The sequence below is a fragment of the Patella vulgata genome, chromosome 3, assembly GCF_932274485.2.
Source record: "Patella vulgata chromosome 3, xgPatVulg1.2, whole genome shotgun sequence".
In the NCBI taxonomy this organism is placed as follows: domain Eukaryota; kingdom Metazoa; phylum Mollusca; class Gastropoda; family Patellidae; genus Patella; species Patella vulgata.
This window is the reverse complement of record NC_065881.2, coordinates 58,529,235-58,550,207: the sequence shown is the minus strand read 5'-3', so window position 1 is coordinate 58,550,207 and position 20,973 is coordinate 58,529,235. Positions and strand designations below refer to the sequence as shown.

General features: G+C 33.9%; 1 protein-coding gene across 5 annotated transcripts in view; it reads left to right on the top strand.

The window, feature by feature from the left end:
- LOC126816564 (uncharacterized) overlaps positions 1–20,973 on the top strand; it is a 124,044-nt gene that overhangs the window by 97,019 nt on the left and 6,052 nt on the right. For 3 of the 5 annotated variants that reach the window (XM_050543233.2, XM_050543231.2, XM_050543232.2), the window contains 3 exons: positions 4,796–4,884; positions 6,695–6,833; positions 20,578–20,627. In XM_050543233.2, the coding sequence (XP_050399190.1) occupies positions 4,796–4,884; positions 6,695–6,833; positions 20,578–20,627 (278 nt within the window). The remainder of the gene's footprint in view (positions 1–4,795; positions 4,885–6,694; positions 6,834–20,577; positions 20,628–20,973) is intronic. The other 2 variants (XM_050543234.2, XM_050543235.2) reach the window with 2 other exon arrangements.

Here is a 20,973-nt window from a genome sequence, read left to right as displayed (position 1 = left end):
ATGTCTCATCATTGTCTAAATATAGAGCATATTTACAAAATACTATTACAACCCAGATCTTTTGTATACTTTTCTAGTTTAAGTTGAAAAATAGAGATGCTTTGAAATTTTAATTTAGTTTGGATTCTGGGGAAAAGGTGGTTTGAAGTTATCTTGAATTATTCATCCTATCATTCTTTAAATCATGGTCATTAATTATTAGCATCAACCTGCATCATTTCCTGCTCATTAAATCACTGAAGATAATATAAAAAATAATGTTGCCATCTTGCCTAGAAGTTTGGACTCTGATTAAAAACTAGAGGCTGTGTATGTAATGAGGTTTTGATGAAGTGTTAACGAATTTCCTCATTAGATCCACCAGTTTGTGGAATTAATGATTCTATCAAGGATTTAATCTGTGTAGAATATTCTTTGGTTTTGTAATAAATACATAATCAATAAGAAACTATTATAAAATGTCTAGTTATATAATAAATGTCTTTTTCCCCCCTATTCGTTCGTTTAGCTAGTCACTATAATATGTTTTGAAACTTGTTTATGATTAAAGATTCATGCTATTGATATGAACTGTCCTGAAAACTGAGGTCTTCCAACATGTCTACCCAGTCATTAAATGATAAAACTTTGATGTAATTAGTAATTAATGCAATCATATTTAGCTAAAATTATGATTTTAAGATGACCAACTCGTGTAATTGTATTTTCTAATAAGAGTTACTTTATTAAGATTTATTGATTTTCTTCCGGACTAGAGTGATATATAAATTAAATTGTCTCATATGATGGCCTGGCGTCTGACATATTCAGTTCTGCTCGGAAATTGGAAAAGTCCAATTCTCGCCATAATTCCCAGTACAATGGTTCTGGTGGAGAAATAATGAATGTCATGTCAGAATAAACTGATAGTATTGTCTACAGTTTTCTCCAAAAGATAATTAATATCCATAACACTTGCTGTAGAAATTGCAAATGGATGCACACTTTTTTTTTTATAAACAGTTTATGAAATAAAACATGTTACCATCAAAAAGCTTCTGTATTGCAACTTCAGGAGTCCATTGCCAACTAATACCGTTGAAATGTATTATACAAAGACCTAGCTATGGGTCGATAGCACCAATATTTTTGCCACAAATTTTTTTAATTTCGATAGTTATTTCGTATGTCCAACGAATAATTCCGGTGATTTAAAAAAAACCAACAAAAAAACGGCAAAGATGTGGGCATATAAAAATCAAGCACACACTAGTATCAGACCTGTCATCAAATATATACATAAAAGTTACTCTACTTAGTGTAATCCACAATATATCAGCTTTTAATATAGATTTATTACACAGATACTAATTTATAAGTAGAAATGAATGATTTAATCACACTACCCGTTATGCCTATAGTGTAATGCAAAGCCCTGTATAGGGAAAGTTACGACAACTCATTTACAGGTGCCATTTTGGGTCCCAACTATGACGCCATAAAAACTATGACGTCATTGCGTCATATAGCTTTACTTAACAAAACGTTTTATTTTTTTCTTGGTATAACGTTTTACGGGCTACACTTTATCCTAAAAAAATTGCAAAAGAAACCAATGCAGTTTGGTTCAATGATAATTTGTCAGACAAAATCATACTCAAAATCCGCCAAGGCAAAATGACATGATTAACATAATTCAATTTGGCGTTCTTCAGGAATTATCGAATTTGACAAACATCAATTAAAAAATGTATTTTTCATTTGGTGGCGGGCATTTCTTTCAAAATGACTGCCAAATTTAAAAAAGAAAAAACAATTAAAAAAAAAAAAAAAAATTACCCCCCCCCCTCATTAATTTGGTAATAAAAGGGCAGCGATAATCTCAAAAATTTAATTTCGAAAATTCTTGATGATAGAAATTCAAAATGGCCGGCAAAATGAAATCCAAAATGATGGAATTTTCATTAATCGTCATTTCTTTCCGTTGGGTATGACTTGTAATATGTGGTATATTAATCAGGAAATGACATAGTTGCTCTTAACTGTCCAACCTCGTGGGTTTACTCATGGGTCCTTCGGTTTCCCCTGCTGTTAAAGACCCCTATGCGCAAGCGAATTATGGAAATAAAATTGAACCATATGTTAGGCCCGAAATGACCTAGTTTGTGTCTAGTGGACGTTAAACCCCATTTCTCTCTTTCTCTTGCTCTTAAATGAATACATGTATATTGTTAATGGACTTTAAACATCAAGATGCAATAGACTTAGAGTAGAAAATTTTAGGCACATTGAAATGTTGGCAATAAAGGTCCAATCATAGTTTTTTAGTTATACACTGTTACCCACCCATAGATGTTATAAATCACATAATTCATTCAGCTCGACGCAAGGAAAAACATGAATAGATGCGGTTCATTTAACTTGAATGTAGATATTATATATCTATGTTGCATATATAGGACCGTTCGGTTGAATCATATCATAGAAGTATCTTATTTCATAGTTTTAGGTATTTGTTGACATTAAGGTGTACTAATACTTGTTCTGTTGTTCCATTTAGCCTTTTCTTGTTTCACTTGACTAAACAATAGTTCGGAGATAGTCACTAAAAAAATCATGCCCCCTGTCTATAGTCTTTAAAACATGATGTACCCTGTAGTTCAGATAGAGTCTCTAAACCATGTTTACACTGTAGTTGGGATAAACCATGGTCTTGTAAATAGGAGGTCGATCTTCAAATGAATATGAATTGTACGATATGTTCATCGCAAAATGATAAAGTTTCTCTTAAATGAATATATTGTTAACGTGCTTCAAATGCCTGGATGCAATAGACTTGTAAAAAATTCTAGGTACACAATGTTAACCACCCATAGATGTTTTTATGACAATATACTTTATTCAGCTTGACGTAAAACTTAAAAATATATAGACACAGTTGGTTTAACTTGAATGTAGATATTAATCATCTACGTTGCATGTACATGTATGTACCTTTCGGTTGAATCATATCATAAAAATATATATCTTATTTTTATTCAGTCTTACCTAGGCATTCCTTTAAGCCTTTGAATTTTCTTGTTTCACTTGACTAAACAACACATTTTGTAGGAATGTATGCTTTTAAAGATGAACAAAAAGCCGATAAATGTTGAGATGTGTGGAAAATGCTCGAGGCAATTTGTAACAAATACTGGTTGAGCATCAGAACAACTTCATTTTTTTCATTGGAAATGGGGCGCAAATACCGAAAGGAGTCGGACAAACACATAACTAAGTGTGTCCCCTTCACTGTCTGTCTACCTGTGGAATAACATGCGTTTGTATGTTAAATTTGTGCGGTTTATATATTAGACAAATTAATATTATTATATACACATAGGCGGGGAGTGATAACGTCTTACCCCAAACAAATTGCAAAAGAAACCAGAAAGTTTCGGAGAGTGATATCTCGTATCACATGACACTGATGAAACATATGCCATAAACACATGTCCCGCATAGAGTGGCGCTAGACAGCTTTTATTTAAATTACACTGATTTTAAGTTACACTAATTTTAAATGTTTTATTCATCAGTCAATGTAAAGAAATTTCAATTTTCGAAAAAATTGACGATACAATAAATGACACACACTCCGGAATGGCTCCAGACCATAAAATCATGGAATTTCAGGCGCTTAATTTGCCGGCTAGAAGGCAAAACGTTTTTATCTCCCAAATTATTAATTATATTTTTATTTTTGGCTTTACCCGCCTGCACAAAAAATCTGATTTTTAAAAGCGTATGCAAGTTAAATATATTTTATAGCGCTTGTATCTGGTGTATCTTTCACTTCACTTTCTTATGAATTAGGCTATATTCTTATAACAATAATGTACACTTTTTGCTGTATAATAATAATAATAATAATTGTTTATTCAGATATACCTTTCGTTTAAAAAAATTATGTTTTATCTCCTATAGATTCTTTTTCGCGGAATTCTATGACATATCTATCCACATCCCTGTCGGGGGCAGCCAACTTCGACACAATAATAGGGCATAAAGTAGATAGTGAGTAGGTACAGATACTTGGGACCCAAGATGGCGTCTTTGTACATTTGACGTCATATTTTCATGACGTCATATGTAATTTCTGGCTTCACAGTTGTCGCAACTTTATCTATATACGGTTTTGGTGTAATGAGGTTACAAAAGTCAGCCATCCATTCTTCTATTATGCCAGTCATTCAAATTTATTTACATGTTTAATTGATTTATCAACATTTAAATTAACACACCCTATACTTAATTAATATATATCATATTGAAGATATGAAAATTGATCGATTCATTTATGTATTTTTATACACCAATAATATGTAGTGCCAAGTGCACATATATTGTTGTCACCTGTGTCTGTCGTATATCCACAATTTCTTGTGAACACTCTACAGGTCAGGGTTCTTGACAGATCTTAAGGCAGAATACTATCGAATGTCAGAGTTTCTGAGTAAATAATATCAGAGTTATTTCCCTGATATAGGACAGAGTTCTTGATATGATATTTTTTAAAAGAAAGGAAGAACCCTATTGAATAAAAGAATTGTAGGATTCTAAATTCTGATCACTTTTTGCGGATTGACCTTTCCAGTCCATCCCCAACTTGGTATCATTCCAAGTCATTAAAAAAATGGATAGCTCCACCCTTTTCAGAAAGCCTGCATAGTCAGGTGATGGGGTAAATAATTAGAAGCTTTGCCCTGTGTATTATATAAATATAGTTCACTAGGTGTATTTTAGTATATATTTATGTATGTTTCTCTTATTTCAGATTAGATTATGTAACTGTTGCACCAAAAGAAATTCTAAAATACAAATTGGAATATGTATGTTGTAATGGTTATCCTAATTGTGAAAAAGGTGATTACTTAAGTTTTTTTACTATTTTAATTTTGTAGAAATTTCTTGCTTATTTTTGTTTCCAATGCATACATAATTTAATTATAGCATCATTTACATAAAGTAATATTAAATATTCAGTATAATGTTACAAAAAACTAACATATATTAAGTTATGGCTTTGTGATTTATTTAAAGTAGTTGCAAATGCATTTCTTTTGCCATCGTAGACCAAATATTTCAGTTCCTTTTAGAAAAGATTTTAAAGGACTTAAGTAAATTAGATGATACTAACTACCATATACTCGGGGGAAAAAAAATATTTGATTTATCAAAGTGACTATTTTTTTCATTTGTGTAGCACATGTTTACAATAATTATTAAGTGAAACATTCGTGCTGCTTCTAAAAAAAAACCAATCCTTTTTTTGACATAAACATTTATTGCATATTAGAAAAATAAAATTTAGAATTGATAGATAATTAACTATAAAATAATTGTATGTTGATTTGTTATTTGATGAAAAAATTAAACTTACAATTTATGTAACAATTTAATGAAAAAGTAAAATAAAAAAGATGATTCAATCTCCTAGCAAATTATATAAAGATTTGGATTTAATAATTCAAAGAGAATTTATATTAAATATTTTTTAACAATAGGATTGGAAATAGTTAATTTACAAAGAAAAATTTTTATGCATTGAATTAAAAAGTTTCCAGAATATTTAAGTTGTAGAAAAAGAATACATGTATATAAGTAATACTGATTATAAAACAGTTATTTAGCAGTACCTTAACTGAAATGTTTGATGAAATTATTTAAAATAAAATAAATAATTATAAAAGAAGAAACACAAAACATTAGACAAGTATATTTAATAAAATATGATCTATAGAACATTTATAAAAAAATATAAATTATATGAAGTTTCCAGAAAAAAAAAGAATCTATAAGGTATTATCTATTCATAAATTAGAATTCATAACAAATTAATCGATAAATTAGTATCTGGGTCAATCTGTAGGAAATGTCCAGACAAAATCTAATCTTTTAAACATTAATAGATAAACTATAGAATCTGCAGGACTGTTGGGGAGGGGGGGGGGGGTCTAGTGGTTTAACGCATGCACGTTGGATCAGAAAGTCGGTCATTGAGTCAAGTGGCATGGTTTCGATTCCCCGCTTGAACATGAAAAGGAGTAGGGCCATCTGTCCAGCCTCGTGGGTTTTCTCTGCGTCCTTTTGTTTCCTCCCATGTTGTGAGTCATATGTTAGTCCCGAAATGACCTAGTTGTGTTGAGTGGACATTAAACCCCATTTTTCTCTCTCTCTGTAGGACTGTTATTGATAACATAGAACATTTATAGATAAAAGTGAAGGGTAGGATATGTAAATTATGTTAAACATTATAGAAAATATAGAACTGTGGGACACATATTAATCATATAGAATCTGCAGAGCTTGTCATTTATATACATTAATAAAATAGAATATCAGGGGAATTTATTGATAAAATCAAATTTGATAGTAAAACTTTAAAATAATGTAAGTGCAGATGAAATTAGGTAATGGTAGTAAAATAAGGCAAAAGATGTAGCAAAAATAGTATACCAGTATTGGATCTCTCGGCAACTCTATGAATGGTCTTGAAGAGCGCTTAGAAGGAAACATTGGCTATGATTTTAAATAATAAATTTAGCACAGTGAAGCACAATGATTTTAAATAATAAATTTAGCACAATAATTTTAAATGATAAATTTAGCACATTGATACTATTAGAAAATTTCGCATTTCCAAGAGTATGTGAAGTCAGTATGTTCTGATTAGATATAGGTCTCCATGCCACGGGATTTGATACTTCAGATGAAAAGTTTCTGGCCATTGTGTTAGGCTCTACAGCAGCTGCCATCATCATACTGGTTATAGTGATCACCATTAGTCTTTGTCATAAAAGAAGAGGGCTGCAGTAAGTATATCTTTATAATTTATCTTTAAAGATGCATTTTTAAGAATTAGATAAAGGGCTGGTCGTTCTAGCTATAATTGTTAAAAAATAGATAATAAAAAATGATTATGCTGAAAATTTCAGTAAAATTACTTTATTCTGTGCCAAGTTATGAGTGTAGCACAGATGGTTTATTATCATAGCAATGATACTTGACAATCGAGACTTAAGTCGTAATTATTTATTTTATTGTGCTGTTAATTCTAATCTACTTAAAATCAGAGCGATCTGATGGCCAAGAGAATTGATTATGGGCTTGTTGTGTTAATGAATGTTTAAATAATTTATATAACATTTGAAGCCAGAAAAAAGACATGGAATAGGCAGATTTAGCTCTTACATAATGCATCTTTAATAATTCCCAAAAGGTAATATTTATGAATCCTGCCCCACTCTATACAGAAATGCAGGACCTGTATTTTCTTGATAAGATTTCTCTCTGTTCACTAATATTGTAAGGCACAAATTGAGACATACTGTAAAAGTTTTTGAAAAAAAAAGCTTAATACTGTGTTAAGGACTGTCTTACATTAACAATATTTAAACCATAGAATGTCTTATAATAGAACTCATCATTTGAAATCAATATTTATATGTGTTAACTTTGTTGCAATCTTATTTGTGAAATATTAATTAAGGTACGATATTCTGTAGCTAGCGAAAGATATGTTTCCAAAATTAATGATAACACAAAGCTATGGCACAGACGTTTATAATGTAATACACAATATTTTGAGTATGTTTCTATGATGAGGTTTGGATAAAAGCAAGCAGAATTGTTTCATTCAAACAAATGTATTTCAGATATACCTTGTGATACTTGCTTCCACAGTCGCACACAGATGAAATGCTATGAAATTTTAGGAATATTTTCTTTTGACTATTAATTTTATGACATCCTGTTTCTGCTCCCCAATATGTTTTTGAAAAAACATGAAATTTGAGGAATAGTGAATAGGTCCCCTTTTTCACCCACCATAATGTGGTTCAAATGTTCCAAGGGAAATCCTGTCTGTTACAGTTATAATATACTCAAACCCTTTCCAAAAATGAAAGTTAAATATATGAACTGGAAAAATGACTGTTTTATTAATAATTTGGACATTTCCTAGAATCAATCATTTGATGAAATCTTCAAGAGCAGTATATAAAAACTTTAAAAATTCTGAATTAATTCAGTTTCCAAAATGTCAGAAATGTATAATTTTCTATTTAGAATAGTCTGGCCTATAGCTTATATGTGATCATACGCTAGTTAATTCACCAATTGTACTGTAATTGGAAGAATTAGTCAGAATTATTAACCAATTTGCATTTGCCCTGATTTTACATAAATATTTAACAAAAAACATTTTAACACATAAACTTAAATAATACAATATGGCTATAGATTCTACTTTTGTTTTAATTAATGAAATGTGTTAGAGAGCAACTTGCTAACCTTTGCTCACCACTTGCCATAAGTATGATAGCCATTGATGACCAATGATTTCTCTAGTGTATAATTTGGGTGTGTAGGACAACAACTGTTACTAGTTACTTACAGTCCCTGTTTCCATGTTAGATCTAGTCAGTCATGTGAATAAATACACGGTATTTGATAGGGCCCAGCTACGTAAATATCTAAATGTTAGACGGATGGTAGATCTATAACACACAATGTGCTAGGTGTTGGCACTTATTTAGATTATATGCAGGTTGCTGCAGGTCTGCACACGGCAGACACTCATACAATTTACACAAAACACAAATTTCGGCTTTGACGCGGTTTTTTTCAGTGGGTATCACTAGCATATTCTTTCAGTTAGGTTGTGATGTAATATAAACAGTTTTATTTCCAATGGTAATGTAAAGTTAAATGCTTCAGTATTTAGCTCTCAGCTAACCAAACTTTTTTGTAGTAGTGTTATCTGACTTGAAAGAATTGTTGAATTCTGTAGTTTCTATATTGGCACTGTCCACATGCGCAAGGAATGGTTGGTTGGAATAGAATTTCGCTTTTAATGTCTTTTCTAATTCTCCATAGAATTCTGATGAGTTTGCGATCAAAAGAAGAATGTTCTATGAAATTGAGATACCTCACGACGACTGTCTATCAGAGGACTATTTTAGAAGATCTCAATTCTATCAAAGACTGCTGCACCAAATTCTAGCTTTTAAATGCGAATTGAAAGAATACATAACCCTAAAATAAAGAAAACTGATTGTCAATGAATACTTGTGAAAGAGGTATTATCACTCTCACCAAGGAAAAAAGTTGTAATTAATTTAAAATAAATAATGTGCTTGATTTCTCTAACCTAGCTTGCTATAGGTTGCCTGTAGAGTAAGAGAGGTGGGGTGGGGAGTTTGCGTGGTCTATCACATGCACTTTAGATCATAAGGTCTGTCATTGAGTTAAGTGGCATGTAGTGTCATCTGCCCAACCTCATACGGTTTTCTCTGGTTTCACCTCTCTCCTTCTATTTTGATTTACCTAAATAAAAAAACCTAAGCACTGGTCAACTTAGAGTAAAGTATTTTTCATACGCTTTACTTAAAGGGCCAATCCCGATAATATTTTGGAGAATAAAACTGCTTAATTTTGTATTAAAATCCCTAAAATCCTCTACATTAGGGCCAAGCAACTAACTCAATATACGTGATACGTTTTCAAACAACTTAAACCTGTCAGTCTTCATCTGGAAATGGAGACCGGTGTCCCAAGCTGTATTATGCGGTGTCTAGATAAAACCAGACTTTTATTTTATAAAAATAATGTGTCGGTGAAATTTACCTTTCGTTATCAAGTATAGCACATGGGTCATTCACTGTATAAACCTCAAAAGGAACGGGAATCGATTATCAGGTCACCCATCGAAAAAATTGACCCGAAATCTTAAAAGGGTTACATGCCCGGATAAGCAGTTTTGATGTTCACGTCCAAACAACTCAGTATTTTGAGCTAAAATTTTGAGACGGGGTAAATTCACCATTCCTCTATATTTTGGCGTTTAAATTTCATATGTACTCAGACTTTTATTTTTGAGACGCAGTTAAAATCGGGATAGTCCCTTTAAATTTGTTACAATAGGCTGGTCAAACTAACGTTTGACGTAGAACAAATTGCAAGAAAAGGTTTTTTGATTTCTATTTTCTTATTATGATGTTCTAAGTAAGGAAAAGAAAGTTTACCAAAATCGGAGTCCAAATAAGGACGAAGGGCGTGGCCAAATCCAAGATGGCGGCTGTCGATCAAAAATTGCAAATATCTCTAAAACTATTGGATTTAGACACCATAAATGTATTGTGGACAGATAGGAAGTCAGTATCAGCGAGTCCAAAAATTGTGACGTTATGTTTCTATGACGTCATGACGTCGCTGCGATGTCACAACGGCATATCAGACGTCGCATTTCTTCCAAAATTAGTCCATTTACACCATCTTAACAGCAGAAACGAATGCTGATGCAGGAAAGGGTGCATGCCCATTATGTTGGGTTGATAATGAAGAACAATGTGTTACAATTACGGAGAGGGGGGGTGGGCTAAAAGCATAACTACTGCTGCATTGCCGATAGGCGATACTATCAGAGTAGCTGCAGGAAGACGGATTCATTTCAATTGTTGCAGAAATGAAATAAACTGAGGTTATACATCCTATTGTTCTGCTCCGATTTGGCTCCCTTAGTGTGCTATGAGGAAAAATTTGCTCTGCAATGGCGCAACAACCTACTCATATATCAAATTTCATCCGCCAAGAGGTCTTTTATTGGAGTAGTGCACGAAAAGGTGAATGGGTGAGGCTGATCAATTTTGACATTTGCCCCAAAAATCATCAGAAAAATTTATATTTTGACACCAGTTTCGTAGATGTACCCGAGATGTGTTACAAAACCAACTTTTCCGGTAATATGAACAGCACCCCCTGGTGGTGTCCACAAAAGCATTACTTTATAGTGGCGTTTTGTCGGTCCAGATCAGTGATGGGATTTCAAAAAAATTATTGTCGGACATTTTTTCCCGAAAATAAAGGGGCATAACTCTTATCGTAATTTAAGCAGACGTTTTCAAAACACAATAAAGAATCATGTGTCAACAAAATATATTCAAATTCATATGTAAAAAAAAATAGGTGCACCTCGTTATATTTCATGTTTAAAACCCGTACGGTATTCAAATTTATGTCAATAATATTCCTACAAAATTACATGACATCAATAATATAGAATGGCAGCGTGCCAACTGCTGCCGATCTGTTTCAAACTCCCCCAAAATTACCGTATTTTTCGGGTCATACGTCGGTACATTTTTCAGCAAAGTCCGACATTCGTCTGATACTACGTTTCGATTTATATACGGAAGGTAAAAAAATGACATCCCAAAATTTATTTGGCCGTAAACTGTAGTTAACGACGCTCTAATACAACGAGCGTGTGACACCAACTGCTAAATAATTGCATTCGACTGTAGCATTGGCTATCGTCTAAAACAATTGACTACTTACGTCATTCCAATCGAAATATTCGTCAACATTTCTTAGCGTGTTTATTTATTTATTTAAAGACATAAACCCCATTCAAAATATGATCATAAATCTGACAATATGCCATCAAAATAGAATCTTTTCCTGGATATCAGTCGTATTTGATTCGGCACGTATACACCTCTTAATTTCACGTGTCTCGCGAGATTTGTACTTTCATTTTAATTACTGAACTATAGCGCCATATGTGTGTGTGAAATATCTTTATTTAACTTCGGCTTCCACCGAAAATATATCACAGACAAGTTATCGCATACAATGTATGTTGATTTGAGGTGTTATATACTATCAGGATATGTGACATATATATATGACTAATTTCTACGTGTTATTGTCCGACACAAAGGAGATTAAAACGTGAGACAATGGACAAATCACGGGTTAATCAGATTAAGTTTATAATCACTCTTATTGGATTAATATATCGTCCGACAAAGGAGAAGCAATGACATCTGTTCAGGATTGATTTGATGAATTGTCCGACAAAGGATTAAGTCAGCCAATCAAGGCAGAATAGTAGTTAATCAAGGTAGGTGTGTAGACGACATAACACGATAAATAGTCGATCACTTAATTACCTAATCAATCCAGCCTATTATCAACGATAATCGGGTTGCATGGTAGTTATACACTCAGTACACTATATTAATTTTGGAATTTGAATATTATTCACCATGTCTTGATGTCCGATTGGGCATATTCCCGGTCGGACAATTTTGGGCGTTTCGAAAAAAGATTCGGACAAGTCCGGAATATACGGGTAAAATCCCATCACTGGTCCAGATCACATGTGGACAGATAGGAACAGAATACCAGAGAGTCCAAAAAGGTGAAAATCGGTCTACCCTATCCATGCAACATTCAATGCACTTCCACAGTACAAGCACAAAATGGGTGTCAAACGTTGAGTCGCTGGGCTCCTTAATGTCGCTTTTTTTTTATCTATTTGGCCACTACATCGTCGCTCTCATTCAGCTTCATCCTTAAAATTGATTATATCGTCTTTATACTAGTTATGTTAGGCCACATTTTGAAGAAGTTCTAATATTAGTCCCCATACATTTTCTGGTTATTTATCTCAGACGTCGGTTTGAAGGTTGGTTTTTATAAGAATACGACTCGCTGAATCCAAAGAGCTTGGGCATCCCCCCGCCCACAAAAGTTACGACAAATTCCGCTAGGAAGCCAAATTCAAAATGGGACCCATTTTAGAGAGAAAATCATAAAGTCCCCTGTATAGTTTTTCGTGGTCTCCTAATTCAGGTATTAACATAAAATATTTTCCATGCAATATGACCACTATATTCGCATTGGCGGTCAGGAATGGCGGGACACTTCGAAATGAGATGGGGTTTAACATCCTACAGTTCTACCCCAACTAGTATAATGAAGACAGAGGGACATTTCAATGTTAATTGTAGTAATGTGATGGTGTAATACGTTAAACTGGAGGTTTTTGAGGTCGCCGAATTAATATCTGAACTGCTAAATGTAATATTTTCTTCCATGGTCTACTGAACATATTGGTGCTGTGTTCGGTCATGGCACATTTTGGGGTTCAGATGTTAATTTGCTTACCCCGAAAACCTACTATTTGACGTATTATGCCACAACATTGCTAACATCGAAATTTCCCGTCAAAATAATGTTGCCATATTTTGATTAAAGTCGTTATATTGGAATACTAATTTGTATTGGCATCATCCAGATTCTGAATTGGCACATATTAAAGATATATAATCCATCAAAACACATTAGTTGGACTTTATTTCATGGCCCGCGACAGCGACATCCAGGTCCTGGGACAAGCAACTCGACGAAACGTTTTGAAAGACACATAGTCTCTAGCCTGGTAGTCACTTTGCTAAAGCACATTGGTTGGTAAAAGGTCCGCAATTGCAAAAAATATCGAAAAACTTCCAGATTTTTAGCGCCTAATAAAACGAAGACGAAAGTAAAAGTTTCGCTTTCAGTTTCGATTTTAATGTAAATTGTGCTTTATAGAGTATATCTTGGTGTTTCTAGCTTCTGCACATCTAACTTGCGGCAACCTTAGCAATTCATCAAAAATGACATAAATTCATGATTAAACGGGGACACCAAATTACGAAAGAACCTAAACTGGTTTTGAGAGCCCTGAAACTACTATACTCTTGTCCAACCCATCCCTAAAAAGGGAGGGGAAAGATGGGATGTTTTAACGTGTTGCAAATTTCTGCAGTACCTGATTACTTTAATCATCAGTAGAAATACGCTATATAAAATAATAATTTGTATATTATTTTACAGCTACAATAACGAAGGAAAAGTATGTTTCCATTTTATTCAAAAATCATTTTATTGTCATTTCATGCAGAAAGATATGGTGTTAAATAGTGTATGCTTTAAATTATTATATAAATTAACACTTGGTATATTGATCGACTAGTTTACAGCGACAAGCACCTTTCGTTTAATAGAAAATTCCAATAAACAACTTATTGTTAGTTCGAGGGGAAAGTGCTACAGGTGGTAGATAATATCAAAATGTTGTTTAAAAGCATATTTTTCATAAACTTATTATGCAGATAGATGGAAGGTCCACATGGATATAAAATAATATTTTGTGTGAAATTGGTCTTGAATACAATACAACATAGGCGGCTTATGAAATTTTGCAATCTTGTAGTTTATTCATCCCTTGATTCTGAGAAATAAAAAACATTTTGCCATCAAAGCTGGTTTGAATACTGTTTGATGCAAAGTGAACGTACCCTTTACTGCGGGCCCAGTTTGCAATATTTTAGTATGTAATAACATGTCTTAAGATGCTTCTATTATAAAGGTAACAATTATTATTGTGATACATATAAATATATAGGTTTTATTCACGCTAGGTATATGTTTGCTAATTTCATTTTGAATTCGTGTGAGAGATTCCGCTCGGTGTATTTCTTCACAGTCAGAAGATACTACATCCTGCTACATCTTGTGGTAACTATGTATTGTAACATCACATCTTGCGGTATCTATGCTTGACATCATTAATTAGTATGCACAGATAGTTCTTTATATATAAAAAGACAGAACTTCATTTTTGGGTGTTATTAAAGTATTCTTATTGCTGCAGCATTGTAAATGTGCAAATTTTCTTATATTTTTTTAAACTTTTTCCACGTTTTCGCTTAAAAATTTGGTATGTGTTTTATTGAAAATTAATAAAAAAATTTACTAAAAACATGTTCTTCAAATCAGTTCAAATAAACAGCTTCATTCTGGCCTTTATTTCATAGAAATTGACGGAAAACTAGAGCGGGTAGGATAAAATTGATATAATATCGGTGGCTATATTTGATGACGTCATTGTGGAATAACCTACCACGTGGTGAGTGTCCACCCAAGTTCAAAATACTTACTTCGGTACCCACTAAACATTTCTTCAAAAAAATTCTCCCTACTCAAACTTTCCTACAGAACCATAGTCAGATGCTGGATTAGATACCCTGACGTTGACGATAACATCAAACGGAACGAGAACGTGTCAGGGCTCCACGACACTAAGGCCTGGGCAGGTGACTTATAGTTTTAAATTTACCAATTTTTCTAAAAAAGATGAACTGACAGAATCCGATTCTAATCTTACCAATGGAACTAGATACCCACATTCAGCAAAGTTACCTGTTTTCTTCTGCTTTACGATCAAGTAATAGTGTATTTTTTAATTACTTTATACACTAACAAATGTTTTTTTAAAACATTACCATTACGCGGCATACCTCTGGGACCCTCTAGACTCCGGGCCCCTGGACAAGTGTCCCAGTTCCCCCCCCACCCCTCTTACGGGCCCTGCTTTATTTCCATTGCACGGCTTAACCTGGTGTTTGACTACCGGAGTAGTACCATTAGCCATGCTCATTAGCCATACATCCCAACAGACTTTCAGCTAAAACGTAAAAAATCGGGTAGACCAGTTTTCATCTTTTTGAACTCTGTGGTATTGACTTCCTGTCTATCCACATGTACGGGACCCCCAAAACGTAACTTTTTAAGTGTAGCTTTTAGGAAAACTACCAGGGGGCGCTTTTCGCATTACAGCCAAAATTGTTTTTTGTTTTTTTCTAACACATCTCAAGTGCACCTGTGTCAAAATATGAATCCTTATGATGATTTTTGGGATTAACCTACTTCTGAGTGGCCCAAATATGAAAATTAGTCAGCCCCGCCCATTCAACCTTTAATGCACTTCTCCAGTAAAAGAACCCTTTGCAGTTGGAATTCGATATAAGAGTGTTTTTGCGCCACTGCAGGGCAAAATTCCCCTCATAGCATACTGATGGAGCCCAGTTGGAGCAGAACAGTAGGACGTATGTATCATCCCATTTCATTTCATTTCTTTTTATTGACATCGGCAGCCGATGTCAATAAAAAGAAATGAAATGAAATGGGGTGATACATATTAACATATCACGAAAATGCTTAATTTTGTAGGACATTTACTGACATAAATTTGAATGCCGTACGGGAATTAAGTGTGAAAAATAGCGAGGTCACCAATTTTTATTACGTACAGGATTTGAATATTTTGTTGACATGTGTTTTTTAATTGTGGTATGAATTGAATACTGTACGGGAATTAAATATGAAAAATAGCGAGGTTCACCTATTATTATTACGTACGGGATTTGAATATTTTGACATGTGACTTTTAATTGTGGTACGAATTCGTCTGCTTAAATAACGATAAGAGTTATGCCCCTTTATTTTCGGTAAAATGTCCGACAAGTAAAATTTTGAAATCCCATCACTGCATCGGCTACTGTAATAGTATCACCTTTCGACAATGCAGCCATATTTATATACTTTTAGCTTCCTTCTACATTATTGTAACACATTGTTCTTGTGCCCATAATGGGCAAATCCTCTTCTCTGAATCAGAATTCGTTTCTAGTGCTAACATGCATAAATGGACTAATTTTGGAAGAAATGCGACGTCTGATATGCCGTTGTGACGTCACAGTAACGTCATGACGTCGTAGAGATATAACGTCGCCAATTTTGAACTCGCTGGTACCGACTTCCTATCTGTCCGCAATACATTTATGGCATCTAAATCCAATAGTTTTAGAGATATTTGCAATTTTTGATCGACAGACACCATCTTGGATTAGGCATCGGCCCCTGTCCTTATTTGGACTTATTTTGGTAAACTTTCTTTTCCTTACTTAGGACATTATAATGAGTCAATAGAAAACAAAAAACCTTTTGTTGCAATTTGTTCTACGTACGACATAATTTAACTGTCGTTTGACCCGCCTACAAACCATGACGACTCCTTAAAATGTGTAAATTGCAATAATTGCTTAGCAGATTTATTTGATTTGTCATACAATCTGATTTCATTGTGTATAATGTAACTGGTTAGTCAGATCTTGCCGAATTGAAAATTATTTTTTTTACCAACCAGTGTCAAGCCCCAATACTTCTTTAACATTGTAATGTTATAAGTAAGTCAAGAGAAATGCTGTCATATTACAAGTCGTGTGTGCCGTACATCAAATAGTATGTGTGGGCTTCCACTTTACTGGTTTCACTACTTGACCTTTAATTGAATGAGAATAATAGCAAATTCAATCACAGAATTCAGGCATCATTCGAACTCTTCATTTTGATGGTACCACGACAAAGAGAATGTTCAAACATTTTATTTTTCAATGATTGTAATTGTGAATGATGTTGAGTAAAGTTGATTGAACTAGTGAACACATGCTTGTTACCAGATCAGTCAATGTTTAAAGAGGGTCAATCTTTTCCATGTACTATTGATTTCTGAGTGTAGTCGACTTTTGGGAGGGAAAAAACATATTTAACTTGATGCAAAACCAGCTGTTTATCAATTATAATTTCACCTTCTGTTTCACTTTTACATGAGAAAACCAGGATTACCATTCCTGATATTTAAGTGAATCAAACAGGGTTAATTATGTGTGGAAGACTTGGAAATCTTTATCTTAATGTGAACAGCTATTTGAATTTCTGTGGTACTTTTTCTCAGAATACAAACTTTTAGTTTTCATGTATGTAGTTGGCATTAAGTGTGTAGATTCCACATTATTCTCAAGTATTGGGATAGCCATGTCTGCATGCTTTGTTAATTAATACCGACTTCATTAGCCCAGTGGGAGCAAAACAGTAGAACATTAAACCCCATTTCATTTCATATTCGCTTTGCTAATATATATTGTGGTAATTGATTGTTGAGTTGATCATGCCCCACAAAATTGAATTATGAAATACCTTCAATGAATTATGCAATGCATTAACCCTTTCAATGCTAGACGTAAATCCACTGCCTGTGCTAGACCCTTTTTTGAGGAAAAAAGGGAGGTTGGAACTGAATGCCAAGCAGTACTTATGGAAGCTTTTATGAAAAATCTTTTTGTCTGTTGGGATGGGCATGAGGTTGGGCTAAGAGGAAAAAATAGAATTTTGGAAATTTGCATAATAATGTAGTCACGTGACGTCATGGCGGACATTTTGGATTTCTCATTTCACACTAAAGCTAACACGAAAACGAATTTTTCTCCATGAAATACTTAAAAGATATTGTTTTTTTTACTGGATTTTGATAAAGATATATAAAATGAACAAAAATATCAATAGCAGCCATGAGCAATGCCGCCGCGAACACGCGCATCACGTCTCCCGCTGCCATGACCACGTGCGGATTGCAATACCTTGTTTTTACTTTCACTTTCACTTTCATCCCCAAGTCCCATATCATTATCAATATAGTCAGTCAATAGATCTACACGTTCGGGAATCAGGAATTACCTACGTATTTTACGATCCAGCAGGCCAGCATTATTATCAACATCAGAATTATTGTCAGAATCTACTGCAGACACAGGGCTATCGTGTTCACATTGGGCTTGTTCATCATGCACGGGAGACATAGCTAGCCATGGGCGGAACGTCGCGCAACAAATCACACACTTCATAATACCAATCACTGTCCTGACTACTATCATTATCAAGTAACTGGAAACGAATTATGTGTATCACCCGCCTCGAAATTGTCCACATGTTGGTCAGCAAGACGTCATTCACGACTTCGTCGAGAGTGCATCGTCTACGTTGTCACAATGCACTCCGCCATTTTACGGTTTGCTGCTTTGAAACACGTGGAAATATGTTCTAGTGTATAGAAAATACAATAGATGGCACTTGCAGTTACGGTACTAATTTTAGCGAGGGCTTTACTGAGTACACGGTAATACCGGGTATACGCAGTGAAAGGGTTAAGCAAAGCTAACAATCGCATTCAAATTGCTAAATATTTTGAGCTAAAATTTTCTAACTGTTTCTTCATATTTGTGTAATGAAACCTACTTGTATCAGCAAGTACCTTGTGAAAAAGAACCTACTTGTTAAGACAATGTGCAATAACAGGGACTCAGGGAGTGTAGAGGTTATGTGTTATGATAATATCCTGACAAGTGACTGGGTCAGGTTGTCGGTCATGTCACTTGACTAAATCAGATAAAGAAGAATGACTGAAAGTAGGCTACAAAAAACAAAACCATTAGGTGTCTGAATGGTTAACTTATAAGTGTTTGCATTGGATCAGAAGATCTATTATTCCCCTCTTGTACATGACAAGGTCTGTCCAACCTCGTGGGTTTTCTCAGTGTCCCCACTGCTAAAGACCTCGATGTGCAAGCAAAATTATTGAAATAAATTTGAACCATATGTTAGTCCCGAAATGACCTAGTTTGTGTCGAGTGGACATGAAACCCAATTTCTCTCTCTCTCTCTCTTTCTCTTTCTGAGCCCAGCAGACAATAATCTCTCTCAACAGTACAAAATGTCCACAAGGAATAAAAAAGCTAGTTAGGCTTTCAGACTTTCGTCTGGAATACGATAAAAAAGGGACTGAAAAACGAAAAAAGTCGAAAAATCGTGAAATTTTGCAAAATGCTCTATTACTTTATTATTTAAACAAATTTTTACAAAAAGATTACAGATTCGGATAGCTGATCTAATTATGATTCTAACGATGTATAATATGTATTGAGTTATTGAAATTTAATTTTCGATATTTTGACATTTTTGCATTTTTGGCACCTTTGAACATAGGATTTCTCATGGTCATTTTATCTGATCAGATAATGTAATATATCATTACAGAGCCCTGCCGCTATTTAATTGCCCAAACTGGTTATTAAAACTATTCCGACAATAATCTCCAAAGGTTAAAGGTTAAAAAATTGTCGCTCTTGCGAAAAGCTGGATTTCTCGGTCAGATTTTACCGGACCAAAAGAAGTAAAGTGTCTTTGGATAGCCCCATTAATGGACTATTATATGGCATCTCAATGCGACGATTTCGATGGTTAGAAAATAAATTGTGGTACGCCGAAAATCTAGTATTTTCCGATTTTGGAGCCTTTTTAGACGTAAAAATTTGCTGGTTAGGCAATACATTATGGGACGCTGAAAATCTTTTATTTTCCTTTTTGGAGCCTATTCAGACGTTTTTATTTCGCAAACTACTCTTAATTCATTTCATAAACTTCTGTTACTTGGAGTCCTAAGGTGGTCTAGCGTCAATATATACTCATGTCCAAAAGAAAGTATACGCTGTGCATTTCATACTGCATCAACCAAAGTCGTTTTTCCATTCTATGTGGTATTTGGGTACAATTTCAATTTGTTTCACCTTTTATTTTGCAAAAATCGCGATTTCTCAGCCGGGTGTCACTGAATCAAAACAACTAAAGTATCGTTTGGTAGCTCAATTAATGGGCTAATTAATGTATGACACACTTCCTGTCTGATTCCTGAAAGCCGGTTCAGTGCTGCTTGCAGGTCTAGTTATAATTAATTAGTTAAGAAATTAGCCATGTGTTGATTGGTTAATGGGGTGATAATGCAAACATTGCTTAAACTATATTTAGTTAACATTAAAGATTATTATAATTAGCTTGTGGTTTTGTAACTAAGGCTACAAACTGTTATTCATTTATAATAGAAAAATAAAGAGTTAGTGAATTATAATTACTCGTATAGACTATTTATTGTCAACCTACCACCAGTAAAAGTCAATACTACTAGTTGTGCACATTAAGCTGTTGCCAAATAATGTGGCCGTTAATGCATTATGTGTATTATTTTTTGGTTCTCATCAACATGTATATTTTCAGATGTCCGTTATTTTGTGAAGAAAACAGTCACATATATGAGACAGCAGACGGTAAGTTTATTACAACTTATGATGGGCTCACGCTATTATGTCACATGAGAGAACCATGTTGCTTTTGATTTTTTTAGTATAAATGAACAAAGTAGCTCAGAAGAATATTGCGATGCGTATTGTTGTCACATCCGTCTGTCATTTGAAACAAACTTCATAATGTCTGTTTTCTTTTAAACTAGCCCTTTAGGATTAATTGACAAGGATTTTACTGCTAGCAGCAATGTTTTGGCTGCTGGTGGGTGAAGTTGGGGTCCTGTCAAGTCCCTCTCAATGTTTTTATTTTTGAACCACATTGATTTAGGCCAAAATAGATTTATCTGAATTCTTATTTTTATTATTGATG